Source organism: Morus notabilis, unplaced genomic scaffold, assembly GCF_000414095.1.
Source record: "Morus notabilis unplaced genomic scaffold, ASM41409v2 Scaffold314, whole genome shotgun sequence".
NCBI lineage: Eukaryota > Viridiplantae > Streptophyta > Magnoliopsida > Rosales > Moraceae > Morus > Morus notabilis.
The window spans coordinates 1,001,459-1,025,496 of record NW_010360279.1 but is presented as its reverse complement, the minus strand read 5'-3'; the positions used below and the strand labels follow the sequence as shown (position 1 = coordinate 1,025,496).

Here is a 24,038-nt window from a genome sequence, read left to right as displayed (position 1 = left end):
CATATGCAAGGTTGAATGCATGCCAAAAAAATTATAGTAACACTTTTTTCAAAAAAAAAAAAAAAATTTTCATAAATACTCTCAAACTATATACCTTATTTTTAAAATGTCTCTTAATTTTTTAAAATGTTTTAAAATATCCCTAATATATAGAAATCAATTCAAAATATCACATCCGTCTACTTCCCTTAATTTTTTAAAATGTTTCAAAATACCCCTAATATATAGAAATCAATTCAAAATATCACATCCGTCTACTTCCTTTTATAATACTAACGGATTTGTTGATGTGACATAAATTTAAAGGTTTTTTTTCTTTTAATTTAAACAAATTATTTTTAATGTCAAAATGAATTAGAGAACTCTTTTTTATATTAATATACAAAATCAAAGAACTCTCCACTCAAAATTATTAAAAAAATAATAATAAATAAATAAATCTAAACCCAGGTCCGCACTGACCGTCGGTGTCCGCCCATCTCCGCCCTCCGAACCTGTGCCCGCCCAATTGACCGTCGTTTGACAGCCGAAATTTGATTTTGATTTTGCTGGATCGGCTTGGCTCGCAGCAGGTGGTGGTAGTTTTGTTCCGTTAACGTTTTCCATCGTCGCCTTTTCGTTCGTACTGATCAAAAGCCCGTTTGGCTGCGAAGAAAAAGGGAAGGAGGTGTGCTGGTGTTCATCGTCTGTACAAGTGGGTGTTTGCAATGGGAAAGAGACAAGATCAGCAAGAGATATAACTCTGGCTATGGATTCATCCCTTGTTTTCCGGAACAGACCAAAAAGAATCAGAATAAAAAAAGCTCAACATGGAATCCAATATTGAATGTCTGGGTTGTTCTTGAACAAGGTGAACAGTATCTTAGAGGGAGAGAGATCCGAGAGAGTTGTTTTTGGGTTTGGATCGTGAGGAATATTATTTTTTTATTTATTTATCTTTTAATAATGAAATTCTGAGTTTGTTTTACCAGGAAAAAAAATTCCTGAGTTTGTTTATTACTTTCTAATAATTGATCTTCGGATTAGAATCATATTATTAGAATTATTTTTTATTTACGTATATTTTTTATGAGAAAAAATTCTGTAATAAATCATGAACCATGATTCAAATCATGGTTTGAATCTTCTAACCAAACGTCCCAACAATATTGTAATATGGCCCGGTTTGGTAATGCTTTAACACTTTTTTATGAGAAATAATAGAAAATAGGCCAATATGAAAAGTTTAAGAAAGTATATAGGCCAATTTTTAGTTATAGAAATTAATAGGTCATAACTTGTCAAGTTATGGTTCATAATCAGATAAGTTATGGATAAACTTGTCAAGTTATGGTTTATAGCTAGACAAGTTATGGACAATTATGGACAATAACTTATCAAGTTATGGTTTATAACCAGACAAGTTATGGACAAAAACAGTAATTTGACCTATTTATTAATTTATGTAAACTATTGACCTATTAATTTTAATTCATCTCAAGTCTTGATATATTTCTCTCTTTCTCTCTTTTTTATTAAGTTTTGAGTTAAATTACGTTTGGTAAAAAACCTCAAAGTGATTGTGCAAGAAATTTGGGGGTTCCTACAAGAAAAAGTCGGTGGAAGGCTGTTTTTATTTATGTCTAATGCGGGAAGCTATAAGATCCTTTTAATAAATTTTTTTAAAACTCAAATTACCCCTATTTAATTACCACAATTTTATTAAAGGCTCTTATCAGACTCATCACATTTCTCTCTTTGAGTTCTCTCTCATCGTTTCTCTCCCTTCTCTCTCTTTGAGTTCTCTCTCTCCTTTTTTTTTTATAAGTTAAACAAGTATTTCTTAATAACAAATAAAATTATAAATATTTAAATTTCATATCATGTCAATTTTGGTCATCTTAACTACCCACAATAATTTAACATCACAATTTAGCAAACACTATTACACTGCTTTTGAAACCAGCAACACTTGTATAATTACAGTTTACTAAACACTCAACTGTTTTTTTTAGCATATCTAACAACAATTTTTTTAAAATTTACAACACTACCAAACTGGCCCTATAAGCAGCCACATCAGCATATCTGATAAATTTATAGACAAATTTGGACAGAAGAAGTTGTTTTATATGTTTTCTCTACATCAAGAGGTGTTTTGAACCATTTTAAAACATCAAGGGGCACTTTACTAGCCCTATAAGCTGCCACACTAGCATATATGATAAATTTATAGACAGATTTAGATAGAAGGGATTGTTTGATCTGTTTTCTCTACATTAAGAGGTGTTTTGAACGATTTTAAAACATCAAGGGGCACTTTACTGGCCCTATAAGCTGCCACATCAGCATATCTGATAAATTTATAGACGGATTTGAACAGAAGGGGTTGTTTGATCTGTTTTCTCTACATCAAGAGGTGTTTTGAACGATTTTAAAACATCAAGGGGCACTTTAAAATAGAGTACATAATTCGAGGGAGATTTATGAAAATAATCCAAAAAAGAGAGAGAATTTATAGGTATTAAGTATATTCCAATCCAATAGGTAATTGTGGGATGTGTAATTAAGTCTAAATAATCTATTTGTATTATTTTCTCATTCTAGCTCTCCTAATTCTATGCCTCTATTTAGTACATTATTATCATTTTGATTTACTTTCAACAAAAAGAATTAAAAATTGATATCGCGTGTCAGAGAGAAATCTAGCAGATGCTGAAGAAAAATTTGATAAATTATTGTCACAATCTACCAAATTATCTGGTTGCCTTCACGAGCCAGCAGGGAGAAATCTAATAGATGACGAAGAATCTGATAGATTATTTTTCAAAATCCATCAAATTGTCCTCTAAATTTTGAATTATTTATACTTAACCTCTTTTTTAGAGGAAAAAAAAAAGAGGCAATGCGACCGCATGATTTTTTTTGTTTGAACTTTTATTAAAAATAAATGAAAAAAAATTACTTGACCATACTTAACTCTTTAATTTTCTGTATGATTTTAACATAAATTCTACCAAAAGAGATTACGAGGGACTAATTCAAAATTTTTAGGAGGAAAATGAGAGTTTTAAAAGTTTTAAGGGGTAAAGTAAAGCTGACCATAAAATTTAGGGGCACTAGTAGAATTAACCCGAGTCCCGAACGTGTAAGGGCGATAGTAATCCAGTGCGGTCGGTAACAGTAGTTGCCTTTCGAGTGGGCCCACTATCCTACTGACATTGCTTCCAATCCAACGGCTAGAATGCACCACGAAAACTCAACAGCACCAACAACGAATACCAGACTTCAACGATCGTCGTTTCTGGCTTTCTGCATTCTAAGTTAGGTCTTTGTTTAGAGAGAGAAAGAGAGAAAGAATGGGGGGTGGCCATGGAGAGAGCATGACGTACAAGGGATTCGCGATGCATCATCCTAAGCGATGGCACGTCGTAACTGGCAAGGGCTTGTGTGCCGTTATGTGGTAACAACTCTCAATCCCCAAAATCTTCGTCTTTCCTTTCAATTTCTTCGTCTTCTTCCTTTTCCGATTTCCATTATCAGTCTTTTCGCACTCTCAGTCAATTATCTCCCAAATCCGCATATTATATATGTTCAATTTTGTTTCTTTCTTCAATTGTGTAGCCCCAAAATCTGCTTTGCGTACTGCACATCAAAATCAGTGCTTTTATTGGGTTTATTTCTTAGTTTTTTGAGGGCATCGTTCTCTTTGGATCGGCAAGTGCGAAATTGAGTCGATTAATCCAAAGAATCTTCAACTGATTTTCTTTTAGGTTATTAGGTATTGTGTACATTCTTTTGAGCTGAATATATGGAGGTCATATTAAGAGGCTATAATTGAATTGAGTGGTTAATCTCCATACTTTGAAAACCGTATTGTTTTTGATATGTTGGTTTAAGGTGAATTCTCGTATTTCTGAATATCATTTACCGCTATCTCTTTTCCTGACTGCTGAACATGTGGAGTACTGGTTGGGTCTGAGAAAGGGGTGTAAGTTTTAATAGCTCTTTTCATGTGAGATGTTGAGTTTTTCATTCCTTTAAAAAAAGTTTTTTCCTTATTATTCCGCAGGTTTTGAATCTTGTACAGGGCCAAGCAGGATGGTCCTGTTGTATTGGTAAGTTTGTATCATGTCTCAGATATTTTTGTATTGAAGCTTAATTCCAATTTTCTTACTTGGATTCACTTTCATACGGTATCTGATAATATAGGGTTGGAGGCATCCTTGGGAGGGCCACGGCCATGATGACCACGGGCATGAGCATTAGCCATTAGGTATCTCTTTTTCCATTCTTCTTTTAGTCTAATATGCTCCAGAGTGTTATGATTTACACCTGAAAGTGTGAAATTGGTCATATTATTTAACAGGGTCACGCATGCGTCAGATATCTTAGATGACTGGACTGTTGCATATTTATGTTTAAGGTTTTTAAAATTTTTATCCATGAGAAGGCATTTGGTAATACCGAATAAACATAATCATATCACTATGGCAGCCAGAGATGTCTCGTACTAATTGTCATGTACTTGTGTTTAAGGGAAAGTGTCGAGTTTCTGAAATACCTTTTTAATGGAAAATATATGCATCTTTGATGGGCCTGTATGACTAGTCAGAAGTTTAACTATTTTGATTATGCTTCTGATTTTTAATAGTTACTTGTTTGCACGACTAGATAGCTGCCTACAAGGTTTGACACTTGCCGCGTGCTATAATGGTCTCTGTTATGCTTGTCTATGCTAGTACTTGCTTCAAAGCTCCTTCATTAGAGAGTTCGGAAGTAATTGAAGATTGCACGAGTTGGTTAACCATGCGTGTGACTTTTGTTTATTCATCATTTTAACAAACTGAACATGCTCTAATTTTTTTAGTTGCAATCATCTTGGCGAAGAACCGCAGTGAGAAAGCAGAAGGGCTCTGTTCATAGGATGTTAGTGCAAATGCTTTCTGGAACATAGTCGTTATTTTCTGATCAATAAAATGCATTGTTCATAAAGAGGCTTATCTTTCAGATACCAGACTACATTCAACTTGTTTGGTTATCATGCTGGTGTGTTTGTCTTCCTTTTCTAAGGACACAATGGAGTTGAAGGCGGTTGAATTTCCAATTAAATCATGTTATGAGTTTATTTCCCCATGAACGGCATTTGATGCCTCTTACTTTCCATATTATTCTTGGTAGTTACTTGAGAGTTCACTCCAATTAATCAGTATTTTAATTCATGACACAACAACTTGGATTTCTCAGGACTAAAGAATAGTGTAATAGGCTTTGTAATTTTTTTGGCTTCATATAAAGAGTCCTATAACAGAAGGCATGAATTATCCTTAAAAAGATGGTTATAGCGGCCTTCATAAAACTTATTGGGTAATAAAGATGTCTGCCTGGTTGAAGGATCAATTAAGTCGTGGCTTGGGGAGTCCTTGGAACCAATAATTTCGGCTTATTGAATATTAAAAAGGGAGTTTAGCACTTGCATTCCTTGAATCGGTCATAGTTTGACACTTAATTCTTTGAAGTTACTTTCTCGGCAATTTAGTCCGTGAATTTTTAGAAAAGTAGAATTTACTCCAACCATTAAGAGGGGTTAAATTTTAGGGAATCTTGTGACTATTGCAGGACTAATCACCATAATAAGAATAATAATAATAATCTCTCACGGAGTAAAGCGCCACTGACCAAAATATAACTTCCACGAAAAAGTGGACTAGAGAAAAATTGAAATTTAGTTTAGAACAATTTATAAAAATGCCAAAAAAGAAAAATTTTACCTTTAAATTTCAGCCACATACTATGAAGATTTATTTAGATTTCTACTATTCAAGAACTAGTTAAGATCAACAAAAATACGTTTTATCAAAATCACAGTTAAAAAAAGATTTATATTCTACCAAATTACATATTATGCTAGAACCAACAACTGCCACCAGATGCTTCGATGACCGGTCGTTGATTCCGGTCATTTCTAGGAGTTAGGTGGATAGATGATCTTAAATGAACTGAATCAAACTTAATCTGAAATGCGTCTATTAACACTTTTTTTTTCTATGTTTTATACGCATTCACAACTCACCTCCATTTTACTTGTTATACACTTACTAAAATTTTGACTATTTTGTACACACTTCTTGAACTTTTTGAATTTAGCAATTTAGTTTATAAACTTTTTTTTGACAATCAACACCCCGAATTTATAGTTTTAAGCACTTTCAACCCTTGTTGCTCAAATTTATTAAAATTTTGACCCTTTTTTGCACCTAACTTGCAAATGATAGCCTAATAAGGGCATGATGTTCATTTTTGTTTAGTTTCAATACAAATACATTTAAAAACTTGAACTTAATGTAATTATAACTTATTAGATTTTACTGTTTCTGAGAGCTTTTTAGTGTAACAAAATTCAAATTCAAAACTCAAATAAGTGAAATGAATAGGGCCTTAATGAATTTGAGTAACAAGGACTAAAAGTGTCAAAAATTAAAAGTTCTGGGGGTTGATTGTCAGGAAAAAAAAGTTTTGAGATTAAATAGCTAAATTCAAAAACTTCAGAAGGTGTTCGTACAAAATAGCCTAAATTTTTTTTAAAAAAATCCTTATAACTAAATCACTTTATGTTATACTTTTTACACACATTTTTAAACCACCCCTCATTTTACTTGTTACACCTCTTTTAAATTTTTTTTTTAAAAAAAAATCCCTCCAATTGTAGAATTACAGCGTGTTCACGCGATTATCCCTTATGATGCTATCTAGTATCAGTATGCCCTTTCATAGAGATGCAACAATGGGCCGAGGCCTGTGAGCTGGCCCAGGCCCATCCTGACACAGTGATAGGCCACGCTGGTATGGCCCGTCACTGTTTAAGGTACGGTACAGCCCATAAATATTGGTGGGTTGGGCTGGGCCAACATATATTGGCCAATGGGCCGGCCCGGCACAGCCCATGGAAAATCATTCGCCAAGCTAGGCTAGCTCGTCTAGGCCCATGATGGGCCAGCCCAGCCCAGACCATCTAGGCCCATAATATCTTCATGTTTTTTTTTCTTTTTCTTAGTAATTTTGTCAACATCTTATGTATAATTATCCTGATTGTACTATTTTTTCTTTACCAAGGCTTTGTCCCACTGGATTTTTCTTATAAAGGTGTTTATTTAATGAGGTAATCGTCAATAAAATATCTCTTTTCATATTTCCATTGACTATTTAAACTTATATATTTATTAGCTTGTTTAAAAATTAAAAATTAAAAATTAAAAAATTAAAAATTGTGGACTAGCCCATCTAAACTCATGATGGGCCAAAATGGGCCTTGAGTGGGCCAGCCCATTCAAGGCCCATGGCATGGCCCATCCTGGCCTGCGGTACGGCCCAATCTGGCTCACGTAAAATTGGCACGTGGTGTTAGTTGGACCGAGGTCATTTTTATACGGCCGGCCCGGCCCGACCTATAAATTCGTGAGCTGGGCCGGCCCGGTCCACGCGGGCCTAAGGAGAACGGGCCGGCCCGTTCTTGCATCTCTACCCTTTCCACCTTTGGAACCATTATACAACATCAATATTCAGTATTGCTGTCGTTGTGTAACTTGTGTTGGGCCTCAAAGTCAAAGTGTTCTTTCTTCTTATTATAAAGATGCATTAGGGAAAAAAAAACTGTCAATATTGGGACATAGTAAATGGTTAGGAGATTATTCAGACTACTATTTTTAAATTACTTGCACTAATAAGAAGCTTTTTCTTTTCCCAATTATTAACCCAAAAGAGCATAGCAAATGGTTAGGAAAAGTCATATCTCCCAAATATATCGTGGCGTTACAGGTTTCCAGTTTTCCTTAAAAAAAAACAAAAAAAACAAAAAAAACAAACAAACAAACAAAAACAAAAAGAAGATTATTCAATCGTGTGCTGTATTCCTTCAAGTAAACAAGGTTTAGACTCTAAAATTAAGTAATGCGTACCGCTGTTTGATGTTTAATTAATTAGAGTAGTACTAGCTCAAGAAACGCAACACTTTAGGTTGTCATGCTTGCTCTTTGCCTAAATGTTGTCTCCTAAATCAGCTTATATATCAAGGCTTTTCGTGTGTTTAATTATTATAATAAGTTTTACTAGTTCTGATCTCCGAAACATCAAACGACAATAAAATTATTAAAATGGAAAGTTCCACATGAACGGAATTTTGGCAGAAACTTCTCCATTCGTCCAGCCAAACTCATGAACTCGTGTATCCAGATGAGAAAACAATGAAGAGGCTGACTAATCATTCATGGAATTAAACAAACACATAAATTCAGTTATCCCTATAACTTCCTTAATCGTTTTATAGAAATTGTCTTCATGCACGGTGATTAAAAACCAATGAATTTCTAAATTTTGTTCGCAGTTGTGTGTAGGTATAGCTACATATATTAATTTCTCAGTCATTTCATCAGTCAAAGATTGACATTAATTTATGTATTAATCATATATATAGTTAATTTTATTTTATTCTGATACTAGCTACAAGATTATCAGTGTTGATACCAGAATTTTTCACACATCGATGGCCTACCGGTGAAGTATTGTCCCCACTTGGGCCCGCCGTGACGGGTGGGGTTTTGTCCCTTCGTAAAAGGCGCCTCGCTGGTAGGAGGAGTTGGCACTTTGGTACATATACCTCTCCAGACACCCGTCTCCAACCGATGTGGGACTCTTGGCATACAACAGTGCCCCCCGAGACGGGGGACTGGGAAGGCAGGCCGTGGCCAAACGTCCCCAGTGGAGTCGCCAACTGTTGATACCAGAATTTCTCACACACCGATGGCCCACCGGCGAAGTATTGTCCCCACTTGGGCCCGCTGTGACGGGTGGGGTTTTGTCCCTTCGTAAAAGGCGCCTCGCTGGTAGGAGGGGTTGGCACTCTGGTACATATACCTCTCCAGACCCCCGTCTCCAACCGATGTGGGACTCTTGGCATACAACAGTGCCCCCCGAGACGGGGGACTGGGAAGGCAGGCCGTGGCCAAACGTCCCCAGTGGAGTCGCCAACTGTTGATATCAGAGAGTCCCACATCGGTTGGAGACGGGGGTCTGGAGAGGTATATGTACCAGAGTGCCAACCCCTCCTACCAGCGAGGCGCCTTTTACGAATGGACAAAACCCCACCCGTCACGGTGGGCCCAAGTGGGGACAATACTTCGCCGGTGGGCCATCGGTGTGTGAGAAATTCTGGTATCAACAATCAGTACTGCAATTTTCACCACTAACGCAAGAAGAGGGAAAGAAATATTGTGCGTCATAACTTTTCATTCAATTACTAAGAGAAGCATTATCATACAGTGATTTATGAGATAAAACTCCTCAGGATGGCTTTCAGAAGGAAATAAAAGGAAAAAAAAAAGAAAAAAGAAAGGTTTGCCTATTGAAGACCATTAATCCAAATCAAGATCAGTAAAGGGAAAACAAAACCAGCGCAATTTATTCTGCAATAATGGCAAAAAAAAAAAAAAAAAAAAAAAAAAAAAAAAAAAAAAAAAAAAAAAAAAAAAACTTAATTATAAAGAATGAAAAAATTACATTTTGTAATGATGGAGTTACAATAATAATTAGGACTAAATACAGTACTAGACACAGACTGTAACTAAACTGAATTAAATTATAAGCTGTAAACAATTCAACCAAGGTTACAAACAAACCCCTCAAATATAATCACAACTGGGTTTTCAGGCCAACAATTAATATAAATAAAGATATTAATAGCGAAGTTAATTTTTTGCTAATCGATATTAATTGCCAAGTTAATTAGTAAGTATGTTGAGGAGTGCAACTCTTGTACGGATCAAACGCCTAAATATGCACTCCAACTCCACCCCAACGCATTCAATAGTGATCTCCACCGCCTTCAATCTCTTGTTCGCACTTTGAAGTTCCACTGCATCACCAATATCATGCAAACTTTGTCCACTCACACGCTTGAATTTTGACCCTAGAATATTGATTTTAATATTAATAGACCCTTTATTAGCCGATTTGTGGTGATCAAGCCAAGGCTTGGCAATGAGGGACAACAAAGACTCAACAATGGAGATATTTGTCACCCTGACTTCCCTCAGCACATCCACAACCACCATAAGGTTGTACTCATCTACGGGCGCCTTATTAGGGTCCGAAATGATTGATTTGCCCTTCATTCCCTTAAGCGAATTCAAGCACTTTAGGGTTTCTTTCTTTAGCTTCTTTCTGTAGCAATTGTAAGCGGCGATTTTCCTTTCGACGCCTGAGAATTCCCCAATGCTCACTCGACGTAACGTGGATTGAAGATCTTGGAGGTGTTGTTTCACGAGCAAAAGGACGTCTTTGGAAACCCCACAAACGTCCAACATTCGAAGAGAAGCTTCGGAGACCTCGTGAACCCATTTCTCTTGCCGGTGGTCGATTAGTGCCTGTTGGATTGTAGGCGAGTGGAGTAGGCCATTGGCGCTGTTTTGTAGGTTCCTTAGAGCCTCAAAATTCAAGCGTTCCATGTTTTCTTGACAAAAGCCTCAAAATAATGATTTTGAGAGCACTTTAGGGTAAATGTCTTTTTTTCTTCTTTTTTTTTTTTTTTGTGTGTGGGAGTATATAGAGAAATTATATGTGCAATATATGAATTAATCAAAAGATGTAACATTTTTTCATGGATTTATAGTAAAGCCTAGGAGACACTAGACAGCTAGGTTATCCAGGAACAGATCTGAGATCTTGAAGGAACAAATGGGATACAATAGGGAAGTATCAAGTATCCTTCCCTGTACGGAAGAAGTACTGGTATACGTACGTGTCATGAATTGGTTACAGCTATAGGAGACCGATTTGTCCCAAGGAAGCTTCCACATTTAGACACAATATTATGCATGTCCGTGAATATATAGTTGTTTGGATATACGTGGGATATGTGTTTAATGTTGATGTGACTGATAATGCTGGTTATACATGCACGACGGAGAGGGTGACAGCTTAGTTATTTAATTTGCGGAAAGAAGACAAGGTTTTGGCATTGAGGAGCTTAGAAAATAAGGGTTTGCTTGCTATTTGTAAGGATTAGTTACAGGCTGTTCAGAAGTTTTGTTTGCGTTTTAGCTGACATGGAATCTCATGATCATGAGATAATCAAGATCTATATAGCATATATATATATATATAGCACTAATGTGGGCGTGCGAAACTTTGACGGTGAGTTGTTCATTTGAAGGTTCGCACGCAGTTGATGATATATACTACATTAACATGAGAATGCATATTGTTTGAGTTGGAAGATATATTGAAAAAGAAAATCTTAAACTATATTAATAAGAGTCTTCTAATAATAAGATATATCTTATCTTTCAGTGGGGAAAAAAAAAATCTGAAAGATGTGAGTATATACATGTAAGTTTTCAAATTGCCAGCTTGTAGAAAAATATAGCACGTGTCATGTGCGTGCAAATTACTAGAAATCCGAGAAGGAATTAGTAAACTAACGCTTTTTTTTTTTTTTTTTGAAAGAATAATTAATTAGCTAAATTTATTTGTATGTAGCTAGCTAGTTTCATGTTTTTTAGTAGTACCTCTAACAAACTGCAAATTAATAAATAAAACTTCTAATTTATTTTTAAACTAAGTAACTAATTATACTATTTTAAAGCGTACAAAATACGTTTTCTTAATTATTAATTGAATTAAAATGTCCTGTTCTAATACTATTTTCGGCGCTGCAAAAAGTTTTCTTTAATTATCTTCTTCTCCAAATATAGAGGAATAAAATCAGTTCTTATATTTCAACACCACGTATACATGCATATGCTATATGCACAAAATAGTACTAGCTATTCAATATCATCCCTCACAATGACATAGCGCTGTTGCAATGTGTGGTACAGAAATTTTGTGTGAAGATATATATGACGGTGATGTTTAATGTTGACAATTTGAACCCCTCCAAAGAAAAAAAAAAAAAAAAAACAGTTGTAGATTCTTTTAAGTCGTATAGTACAATACAACTTTCAATAATTGGAATTTAATTAGGCAGAGTCTTACCTACCTTTGCCTATAAGTCAGTGACAAACACTAATTGATTATTATATCACACTAAATGTGTTTAGGATTACTTTTAAAACTCTTAAAAAGTATTTTATACAATAAATGATGTAATTATAGTGTTTAATAAATGTGTACAAAAACGTTTTATATATAAATTAATGTACTTTTTAAATTATTTTAAAAAATTAAAATGTATAACTTTTAAATTATATTTCTACTTCTATTTTTACTTTAAATAAAAATAATATTTCTATTAAAAACACATTAATCCTAGACTCTCAGTCAATCGTTGTCAATAGAATTTAGCCAAAAAGTCGGTGTAAATTCTTTTTCTAGTAGTGGAAAAACCTCACCAAACACACTGGACAGCCCCCACTACTCCCTTAAAATTCCACATTTGCCTAGTTGTAATTGGGCGCGACAAAAGTTGGATGTCGTTTTCGCTCGCAGTAATAAGAAAAGTTCTACACGTAAAAGGCGTCTCCTAGGAAGTAGGACTAGGACCAATGAATCTCAATCCACAGTCTCCACGAGTAACTTTTAGGCTCAAAAATTATTATAAACAGTCACATTTAATATTTTTATTAGAGTAAAAAATTTTCATATAAAATAACATATCAACTTAAATTAAAAATTCAAATCAGCGAACGAAACGAGCTCTTAACCTTTGCTGCCTTCCACTTTTATTTCTGTTTTGTATTTTTTAAAGAAAATGAAAATAATAATGAATATTTTCGTGAGCAATGTATGTCAAGAAGGAGTAGCTCCGTATCTTTTCTTCCCTTTTCTAAGAGCAAAAATGCACAATGCATTCGTGTGTAATTCTTTTCATTTTAGATCTCCCTCTTTTTGTTCTAATCAAGTCAAATTAAGTAATTAATATGCAAAAGTTAGCATAATAAGCCAATTACACTGTTTCCTAATTAAGGAAAAGAAGAAGAGAATTGAAAAAATTGCTAAATTTAACTTTAGAATACATGAGTTTGGATTTTTACCTCTTACTTTTAATTAATATCTTTTTCACCTAATATAATAATTTAATTAAAATATTATTGATTAAGAGTAAGTGATAAAAATTCAGACGTACGTACTTTAAGAGATATTTATCTTCTTTTTTCTAATAAATTTCATCAAATAAGTGATTTCAACCAACAGCAAAGACAACAAAAGAAGTAATTATAAATGATAATGTTCAATGGATCATAAATTCAAACAACATGGGAACTAGTCTTTAATATTCCTTACCAATTCCGGGTTTGTCTGTGGCTAGGGAGGAAGTCTTAGAAGTAATCTACAAAAGAAACGACAATGGCTTTTAGCTTTTCATATGTTATCAGCGGTCAAGCACGTCCGTCTTTATTTCCCATACGCTTCTTTCTTTGTTTCTCTATTGGACACTTTGTAGCAGTTTTTTTTTTTTTTCTTTTTTTTTTTTACTCCTAGATGAAGACTAAATCCCGATTAGTGAAAGGAAAAAAACATACATATCCATTTCAATTTATTATGCACATGTAATGAAGTTTAAAAAGGAAATTAAGGGTATGTTTGGGATAGTTTGTGCTTGTACTTTTAAATAGTAGAAAGAAATAAGCATAAATTTAGACTTTTTAATTAGTGTTTGGATATTGACTGAAAAAATACTTTTATATCTAAGAAGAGCTTTTGAATATGTAAAAATTAAAAGCATTTATTATTATAAAAAGTAATGTAATAAAATGATATATATGAAATATTTAATTTGTTGTTCACAAATAAAAAGTTAAAAATATAAATAAAAATTCTTTTCATAAGCACTATAAGGAGATGATTTGTTCTAAAAGTGCTTTAAAACCCAAAAACACTTAACGATTATCCATCTAAACGGGTTTAAATTAGTTAGATATGAATTGAGATATTAAAAATCAGACAAAGAATCTGGATACGAATTATTAACTCAATCAACAGCGTGAAATTAGCTGCATATGAAAACGTACCACTTGAAACATTAGTACTCCAAATTAATATACGTACACATAATATTGGACGGACAGATTTTTACCAAATTACTGTCAATTTTATATTTTTAATTAATTTGTTCTTATATGATTTGATTGTAAAAAATAAATGCAATAGAAGTAAAATATTTTCTTTAATCTCCTTTTTTTCACTTAATTAGTTCATTGAATTAAATAATTAGGTGACTTTAACCAAGAAATTTTTAAGTCATTATATTTATTTATTTATAAACTAGTATCTTTTTTTATGGAAGTTTATATAAATTAGTATCTGTTTACTACACATGAGTGACGTAATTAGGAAGCAAATTGCCGTGTCGGTTTATTACCAAAGTTGTGGGGGGCGAAATAACGCAAAAAGTGTGAAAACTAGAAGTGGATAAGAAGAGAAAAAATGAGGATTGGTGGAGATAACAGAATCCTGTCGGCGAATTTGACAAAGAGAAGTGCTCCGGCTTCTGTCCACGTGGCACTACCGGATTTCCTTAATGAAAGGATATCCCTGTTCTCTCTGATTATATTGGGTTTTAATATTCGTATATAAATATGCCTATTGCTTCGTTCTTGTTTTGGTATTTCTCACCTCTCACTTGAATAAAAAAAATAAAAAAATAAAAAAATCATTTGAACAATCTTCAAAGGCCAAGTAAGCAAATACGAAAAAGAAAAAAAAAAAAAAAGTTAAAAAAAAAACCGCAGAGAGAGAGAGATGGAGGAGAAGATTTTGAAGTCAAGGTTCAAAAGGGTTTGTGTTTTCTGTGGAAGCAGTTCTGGCAAAAGAAATTGCTACCGTGATGCTGCTCTTGAACTCGGCCAAGAGCTGGTATGTGTATTTGTGTGTGTCTATATATATATATATAGGTATACACGTATATTTTGATTAAAAAAATGATGATAGAGCAAAATTCCTAGTTCTTAAATTGAAACTTTAACTATCCATGCATGGGTAAAGAAAAAACAAATTGGTGATTAAGAACTAGAAATTTCGCTTTCAAAAATTTGGCTTGTCATGCACAGTAAGTTTTTCTGTGGGTTAATTAATTTCTTTAAAAAAAAAAAAACAAATTTTTTGAAGGTTTCAAGGAAGTTAGACCTCGTTTATGGAGGGGGGAGTATTGGACTAATGGGCTTGGTTTCTCAGGAGGTCCATCGTGGTGGTGGTCATGTACTCGGGTACGCATACGTATAAGGTTTTGTATGTACGTGTACGTGTATTATATATATATATATATATAAATATATATTGGCAATTGATTTTAGATACCATGATTAAGTCATGACATTGGGCTTTAATAATGGGGTTATACATTAAGCTCATTTTTTCCTAAGATAAATTGAAAAACGTCTCTTTGACTGTGGGTTCTTTTGCTCTCTAATGGTCACAGAATCATCCCCAAAACTCTGATGCGTAAAGAGGTTTGTGCTGGTTTTTCCCAACTTTAATTTCTCTTCCTCTTGAGAATCAACAGTACTTTTATTTTATTTTATATATGTGGTTATAATAATGAAACAAACAATTTGTTGATGTGATATATGTATAATAATATGTGCATTATAAATTTTTATTAATAATGTTGATTAATAATTAGCAGATAACTGGGGAAACAATAGGAGAGGTCAGAGCAGTAGCAGACATGCACCAAAGGAAAGCTGAGATGGCCCGCCATTCTGACTGTTTCATTGCTCTTCCAGGTCCTCTCTCTCTCTCTCTCTCTCTCTCTCTCTCTCTCTCTCTCTCTCTTAATATATGATGGGTAATTATTCCATATTCTATTCTTATCTAAAATTAGTGTAATTATATAAAATTTTTAGGTGGCTATGGAACTTTGGAAGAGTTATTAGAAGTCATTACGTGGGCCCAGCTTGGAATCCACGACAAGCCTGTAAAGCTACTTCATGTCTCTTAACTGTGGCTTAAAGATTTTGATAGCTTATTTTCTCAATCATCTATATTAATCTATAATTAATAAATAATATATGTGTATTAATTCACTAGGTGGGTTTGCTAAATGTTGAGGGCTATTACAATTGTCTACTCACCTTCATAGACCAAGCAGTGAACGACGGCTTTATCTTGCCTTCTCAGCGTAATATAATGGTCTCCGCTTCTAATGCGCGCGAACTTGTTCAAAAGTTAGAGGTGCGTATGAGTTTCTGTAAAGGATATTGGGCAATTTCCTTCCTTTTGTATGTGCTTTTTAGGCCTTTTATTTTAAATTTTAGTAAAGAACATTGGCCATGTTAAGAATTGATCTCGTTTTTATTTTTTACGTTTAAAAAAAAAACGTTTTTAAAACGTCATTTGGCGCAATAAAGACCTAAAACGGAAATAAAAATAATTTTTTGGTTTAGTATAAAATGAGAGAGAAATAAAAAAATGACTTTTAGTCGTTTTTTATTTTTTATTTTCGTTTTCTCATCTCTCGAGCAGAGATAGAGACATTAATAAATTTTTTTATACTAAAAATAATTTCTTGATAAAACTATCAAATGCATTTTTAAAAATTATTTCTATTTGAAATTAAAAACGTTTTCATTTTTATGTTCATACAAAAAATAAAATCGTTTTAGAACGAGTTTTAAACGCGTGTATTGTCTTTTCGTAGGAGTACGTTCCAATGCACGTTGGAGTGGTCGCAAAGGCAAAGTGGGAGGCGGAACAAGTGGAGCTGAATGCATCTTTGCAGACAAATATTGCTCGTTAAACGGACAAGGCACAACAAAACAAAGTTTAAAAGTGATCAGCAGCTAGCAGTGGTGGAATAATATGGGTTGCTTTTGTTCAGAAAAATATGTGATTGAGGATTTCTTCCTTCGCATATTTTTGTATTTTATATATGTATATATGCAAATTTTTTTTTATATATATCTTCTACTAGGAAAATTAGGTGGACTTCCCTTGATGACGAAAAAAAAAAACAAAGGGGGAGATTCTGTTGGTGTCAGATTTGGCCATAGTCTAAGTCCAAGCGTGTGATTGTGCCCAAGTCTCAGATTGAACTCAAATTTCTAGTCAAACCCAAACATTCGATCGGTTAAGCACTGCCGAGCCTATCAGACTAGAAGCGAAATCTCTGGGACGTCTTAGGTTCAGCTAGTTTTGAATCTTTAGACGGGACCGCCTGAAAAAACCGATTTTGAGCCCGACGCTTGAGCCCACTGGCCCAAATATTTCGAGCCGCCTGTCCGAGCCCGAGAAGGTCCATAGACGAGCCGCGGGCCTGTTTTGATTGCCCGAGTCCGGTCGGGTAAGCCGAGCCCACCCGAGAAGCATGAATATTATATTATATATAATATTGTTTCCCACACACACGTCAACGACTAGATCAATGCCAATTGTCCATCACAGTTTAAGTTAATAAGCCACACACCCAAATCCAACCTATTGTCCCTTAGTAGACAGCTAGCTTTTAATTTTCAACCACACTTCGACTCTAGTTTTCGAGCTTAGCAGGAGAGTCGGTAATTAAAAAATAAAAAAAAAGAAAGAAAAAGGTGAAGATGGCGCCGATGACGATTCGGAAGGTGATCAGGGCGGTGAAGGACCAGACGAGCATCGGGATCGCGAAGGTGGCGAGCAACACGGCGCCGGAGCCGGAGGTGGCGATCGTGAAGGCATCGGACATGCTCTGACACGCGTTGAAACATGAAAGGCCCACTACGCACGTCTTGGGTAGTAGTGGTGAAGGCCCACAACTAGAGAAGTTGAGAGGGGAAAGGGGTCTATAAATAAGTGGAAAGACCTCCAAGAAAGGGGTTACGACGCCTAGGCTTGTATTTTTATTTTCAGAGAGTAATTCAGGGGAGGAGAGCAGTGTAATTCTGAGTTTTGTGTCAACGTCATCCTTATAGTGAAGAACACAGTAGACGTAGCTCTCATGAACCACTATATATCTCAGTCTCATTTACTTTATTTGTTTTATGTTTTTGATGCTTTATTTGATTATTTTTTATGATTGTGCTCAGTTTGTTTTCAGTTCAAAGGTTTTCCATGAAGCCTGGTTCTATGGCTTAAATGCGGATAATAACGATGAACAAAGGCCCAATATCATATAAATCTAATATTAACTTGAGTTTATAAATTTTAGCTGTAGAAGCACGTCTACAGATTCTGACATGGCGTTGCCAGGTTTGTCCATTCTAGTACGTCAACTTGCCGGTAAAGAAATAGAAATTAATTTAGTGTAAAATTTCTCTTTTTGTAAAACTTTCTTGTTTATATGTGCAAGTAGTGAGGAACGGCTCGGTCAGTAGCAGTCTTATTTATTTATCATTGTATATTGTGTTATTAGATTCAAAGTTTGAACTACAATTTAAAATTTTTAACTAATATGTTTTATATCTCACAAAAAAATTGAATATTTGTGAAAACTTTTTGTTCAAATTCATGAACATTATCCACAACGTAGAAATTAACACCATTCCTTGGCAGTTTGCATGTTCGGCACTTCTACTGTCTACATACCATTTGGACGATAAAGATATCTCTAAGTACTACTTTTGTGTAATTTGCCTATCGATTGGGTACTTTTGTGTAAATTTACTTTTAAATTAAGGTGTTCTTTATTTAGTATATATGATGATTATTGTCTATTAATTTGTGTGGCCCGAAATAGAAACGATATGAATGGACATGGGAAACGCCTTCCGCAAAGAGTTTCTAGTTTCTACGGTTGAAAGTGGCATGTGCAAATGGCCTTTTCAACTTGTCCAAGTGGTCCCCTCAACTCCAACTAGCTGTCTTTGGTTTTCTTTAGGGGTGGCAATTCGTGTCACGTGTCGTGTTCGTGTCGTGTTTTGATCATTTTTTTTAAATTTTTAGTCAACCCGAACACGACCCGTGACACGAAATTTTTTAAAAACTGCGACACGAACACGACACGACCACTTTACGAGCTGACACGACATGACCCGAAAATGACCCGTGACACGAAATTGACCCGTGAACCCGAAATTGACACGAAAATTGTATACTTTTATTTAGTTTTTTACATATTAGAAATAACTTAAAATTCATAACACACTAAATTACAATAACATCCATTGAAATTAAGCAAATAATAGTATAAGATTTTGAGTATAACTATCATGATATCACAAGTTCATAATAAAATTTAAAATATGAAATGAAAAATATATGTATTTTTTAGTTTTTTACGAGTTTCGTGTCGTGTTCGGGTTAGGCGGGTCCAACCCGAAATTGACCCATATTTTTCGTGTCAATTTCAGGTCGACCCAATTCTGACCCGAACCTCTTTTTTCTCAACCCTAACCCGCAAAATTCGTGTCGTTTTCGAGTCGTGTCGTGACCCATATTGATGGCCCTAGTTTCCTTGAGCCTCACGACATGAATCGTGTTGTCCTAAAATGAGTATTGCAAAATTCTAAGAGAGTTTGTAGTCTGTTCTATCGGCAGTCTTAATTTTTTACAGTTGAATATGGTTAAAATCATTTCAGATTAAAAAAATATACAAAATAGACAGATTCTAATTCAGATCTAACGGTTAAAAAATAACAGACTACCGGTGGTCTAATTTTGTAAGAATTACAAAAAAAAGTCCAATATTATAATTATCATCATTGTTTATTTATTTATTTATTTTTGGTAGTTGTGTTTCTCAAGATTGAATCTAAGCGAAATCAGATTAAAAGAAAAAATAAAAATGTAAAACTAATAAAATGTGATGCAAATTGACGGTGAAAAATATGAGTGTTTTTAATTGATAATACTCTAAATCGATATTATATCTACAATAAATATATGTCAAGTCCTCAACTAATACATTATGTGTGACCATTCCTTTTATTGAGAACTGAAGACAGACACAACTATCTTTTCTCCTCTCCTTGTGGAGCTGGAATGAAAAGTGGTGGCCGTCTTTAGACTTTTGTTTGGTTGGTGATTAGTCGCTTTTAACATCTTTTTGAAAAATCAGACTGGTGGGCCCTACTTAATTTCTGATTTTGGGCAAACCGCGTTTTCTTCCCTACCTCTTTGGCCCAGTTATTTGATATTCGATATTTTCGGAAAGAGCAGAAAATATGTGAATATGAAAAGTTTAAGAAAGTATATAGGTTAATTTTTAATTATAAAAATTAATATGTCATAATTTATTAAGTTATGGTTCATAATAAGATAAATTATGAATAAATTTGTCAAGTTATGGTTCATAGTCAGATAAATTATGGATAAAAATGGACAATAACTTGTCAAGTTATGGTTTATAACTAGACAAGTTATAGACAAAAATAGTAATTTGGTCTATATATTAACTTATGTAAACTATTGGCCTATTAATTTTAACGAAAATAAGCCAATATGAAAAGCTTAAGAAAGTATATAGGTCAATTTTTAGTTATAGAAATTAATAGGCCATAATTTGTCAAGTTATGGTTCATAGTCAGACAAGTTATGGACAAAAACCGTAAATTATGGATAATATTCTGTCAAGTTATGGTTTATAACTAAATAAGTTATGGATAAAAACAATAATTTGATTTATTTATTAACTTATGTAAACTATTAGCCTATTAATTTTAATTCATCTTAAGTCTTAACTTATTTCTCTCTTTCTTTATAATTTTAATTTATCTCAAATCTTGATCTATTTTCCTCTTTTTCCCTTCGATATTTCTCAAGCCCTTTAGAGGGAAACCAAGAGGCCCAATAAGAAAACGGAATTTGTCAGGCTAATCATAATTCAAAGGTGTGGGGTCTCCCCCTCAGTTGCATTCCAATTTCCACGGTGCACAATCAGCAATTTTCTTTCATGTTTTACATCTTGAGAGCTCCTTTGTTTACTTATCTTCTGCTTTTGGAAAGAGGTTGAAAATTTTGATAAATGATTATCTTGAAAGGTTCTGAATTTTCTTCCTGATTCAACATTTCTCTCTTTTATTTTTCCGATCGTACGTTCTTTTTAAAAGTATTTTAGTGAACGTTTGGTTCATAAATTTAAAGTCATGATTCAGAATCATTCTTAATTTATGTGTATTTTTTTATAAGAAAAATACTATAACGAATCACGAATCATTATTCAAATTATGACACGAATGCACCAACTAAACACACCCCCTTAGTTTGTCGTCGCAAGGCTTTAACATACGCTGCACTAATTTATCATCGTTCATTTCCACTTTTGATTGTCGTTCTCCTTTTTGTATTTTATTTTATTTGTTTACCTTTTCATACCGTTAAAACTGTTTATGTGGTTTATTGGCGTGTAAAGTATTTCTTGTCGTTCGGATGGCTGTCATTTGCTTTACTATTATCGTTGACCATTATTATTTTGTTTTAGAATTTAATCGGTTGCCGGTTCTTCTTTTAGTTTTGATGTCGTTTTACTTTTTTAGTGTCGTTTAAAAGTTTTGACGTCGTATTCTTATTATTTATCGGGCTGCTTTATAGTTTATTATAGTAACTACGAGTACTTCCGCGTTGGATGCGGGACAGATTCATGAAAGGAAATATAATTATAATGGAGGCAACGTTCAGGATTTTTAATCTGCTTTCTATGGAATCTTCTTTTCATGTCCCTTTTTTTTTTTTAATATCTTACCAGAAGTTTAATAGACCAATTCGTTTTATATTTTCTCCATAAACTAACGTCGCAGTGCTAGAAGGTAGCACGTCCGACATTCATTTTTTTTTTTTTCTTTGAACTTCACAGAATTAGTCAAAGTAACTGTTTGTTTTTTCAACAAAAAAAAAAGTTATTTACAGATTCAAGTGCTTTAAAAATTGAGGGAAGTTTACACTCTAATGAAATTGAGTTGGTGTTTTTTATGTTAGGTTCTGTTTATTTTACCGATTTGAGTTTAGAATTCGAATTTTTATTGAAACAGTCACATCTAATTTTTTTATTATAGAAACGATACAACAAAGAAACGATAGTTACTTATACTAACAATCACAAAATAATAATAAAACGACGTCTAAAAAAACCAAGAAGAAATTTATAAGTGACATGATCTTGAGAAACTACAAAAAAACATATGACGACTTTCATAAACCACATAAACTGAAGATACGACAAAATTAGTCAAAGTAACTGATTTTTTATAAGTGACATGATTTTTTTTTGTCATCTAATTTATAAGTGACATATTGATATGATTTTAAATGTCATCTAATTTATAAGTGACATGATTTTTTTTTTTGTTTTCTTTGAACTTCACAGAATTAGTCAAAGTAACTGTTTGTTTTTTCAACAAAAAATAAAAAGTTATTTACAGTTCGATTATCGAGGTTTAAGTGCTTTAAAAATTGAGGGAAGTTTACACTCTAATGAGATTGAGTTGGTAGTAAAAAAAAATTTAGAAATAGTTACATCTAATTTTTTTACTACAATAAAAAATTTTCATATAAAGTCTCATCTCAACTCGAATCAACGAACTAAACGGATCCTTAGTATATATATACAATGAGACAAAAAATCTGTATGATACAAGTTTGCACCGAAAAAATCCTTACTTTGATGAGGACATTAGTTACTAAATATAGTCGAAAGTGTTGAGAAGGGAAACTCTGGTTTTCATTAAACGCCTAAAGACGCATTCAAATTCCTCTTCTATACTTCTTTAGGGGATAAAACAAAAAAAAAAACAAAAAAATTCCTCTCCTATACTTGTTTCACTAGTGCCATTTTGATGTCTTTGTTGGTCTTGATCCTTGTTTAGAAGTGTTGACGTGCAATTCTCATGTTTTTGAACTTTCAAAACACATTTAGGACCCGTTTAGTTTGCTGATTTAAGTTTTTAATTCAAGTTGAAATGTGATTTTATGTGATAGTTTTTTATTGTAACAAAAAAGTTAAATGCGACTGTTTTTGAGAATTTTTTACTTAAATTCTAAATTCAAATCGGTGAAATGAACGGAGCCTTAGTTAATTGTGAGTTTGGAATCATGATTGGAAGAAAATTTTTGATATGTGCTTGACTATGCTAAAGACATGAATACATTAATAACGGGAGGAACCAATAAGCTGAAGGCACATTAACGGTAGAAACAACGTGAATTGAAGAAACACATCATTACTTAAACTGTGGAAACAAACAACGATAATTCTTCATCAATTAAAAAGACAAAAAAAAAAAAAAAAAAGAGAGAGAGAGAGAGAGAGAGAGAAAAGGAGGTTGACTTTGTTAAACGACATAAACTGACTGTACGACAATAACAATAATTGTGAAATCTCAAAAACGACAATGAAAAAAAAAACAACAAATAGAGAAACAACATCAGCGATAGAAACTTTACAAAACAACCGACAATAACATGAACCAAAAGAAGAATAAACCATATAGACGAGAATAATTTACGAAAAAAATCAGATTGGAAAACAAACATACAACAAAGAAACGATAGTTACTTATACTAACGACCACAGAATAATAATAAAACGACGTCTAAAAAAACCAAGAAGAAATTTATAAGTGACATGATCTTGAGAAACCACAAAGACGACTTTCATAAACCACATAAACTGAAGATACGACAATAACGTTAAGCAACAAAACATGAAAAACAAAAGACATCCATAAAAAAATAACAGACATACAATACACATCAAATCTAAACACGAGAATGATTACAAATGAAACTGAATTATTATTATTTTTTTCATTTAATCACAATTATTCATAAGTGAATTGAAAAAAAAATATATATATATATACTCATCAAGACTAGTTGGCAACTCAGGAGGAGTGCCATAAGAGGATTCATTTGGGAGATATCTCTCCATCCGCTATTGGCTGCTATTTGCTGCGTTCCGGTGACTTGTTGTTGAGAAAGTCATTATTGATAGTGTATTCTAGTGACATTGACAATCCCTTATATCGTCGAGAATTTTGTGCATCACTTTTGCCAAAGAAGAATTATATGTATTAAAACTGATTCTCAAGATGTTTTTATCAAAATAATCAAGTTAAATTTTAGAAGTGGCTATGTATATATACTATTATTATACAATAGAATATATCTCCCTAAAACTTAAATTGGCTTGAGCCCCCATTTTGTGTGCATGTGAATAT

The 24,038-nt window shown here is 33.4% G+C and overlaps 2 protein-coding genes across 2 annotated transcripts; one reads left to right on the top strand and one right to left on the bottom strand.

Moving 5' to 3' along the window:
• Positions 1-9,752: 9,752 nt before the first annotated feature.
• Positions 9,753-10,478, bottom strand: LOC21407613. The gene has a single exon (XM_010096293.1). The coding sequence runs from the start codon at positions 10,476-10,478 to the stop codon at positions 9,753-9,755; it is 726 nt and encodes a 241-aa protein (XP_010094595.1).
• Positions 10,479-14,609: 4,131 nt separating this feature from the next.
• Positions 14,610-17,897, top strand: LOC21407612 (cytokinin riboside 5'-monophosphate phosphoribohydrolase LOG5). Its single transcript, XM_010096292.2, has 7 exons — positions 14,610-14,829; positions 15,082-15,179; positions 15,392-15,422; positions 15,599-15,698; positions 15,819-15,889; positions 16,003-16,146; positions 16,613-17,897. Exons 1-7 carry the CDS (start codon positions 14,716-14,718, stop codon positions 16,709-16,711), a joined length of 657 nt encoding a protein of 218 aa, XP_010094594.1. The 5' UTR covers positions 14,610-14,715; the 3' UTR covers positions 16,712-17,897.
• The last annotated feature ends 6,141 nt before the right edge of the window (positions 17,898-24,038 follow it).

Excerpts from the sequence above, each read along its gene's own strand:
- LOC21407613 (XM_010096293.1), bottom strand. The coding sequence starts at position 10,478 with ATGGAACGCTTGAATTTTGAGGCTCTAAGGAACCTACAAAACAGCGCC.
- LOC21407612 (XM_010096292.2), top strand. The coding sequence starts at position 14,716 with ATGGAGGAGAAGATTTTGAAGTCAAGGTTCAAAAGGGTTTGTGTTTTC. Across the intron at positions 15,890-16,002 it reads TTGGAATCCACGACAAGCCT|GTGGGTTTGCTAAATGTTGA; the intron begins GTAAAGCTACTT and ends TTAATTCACTAG. Across the intron at positions 16,147-16,612 it reads AACTTGTTCAAAAGTTAGAG|GAGTACGTTCCAATGCACGT; the intron begins GTGCGTATGAGT and ends GTCTTTTCGTAG.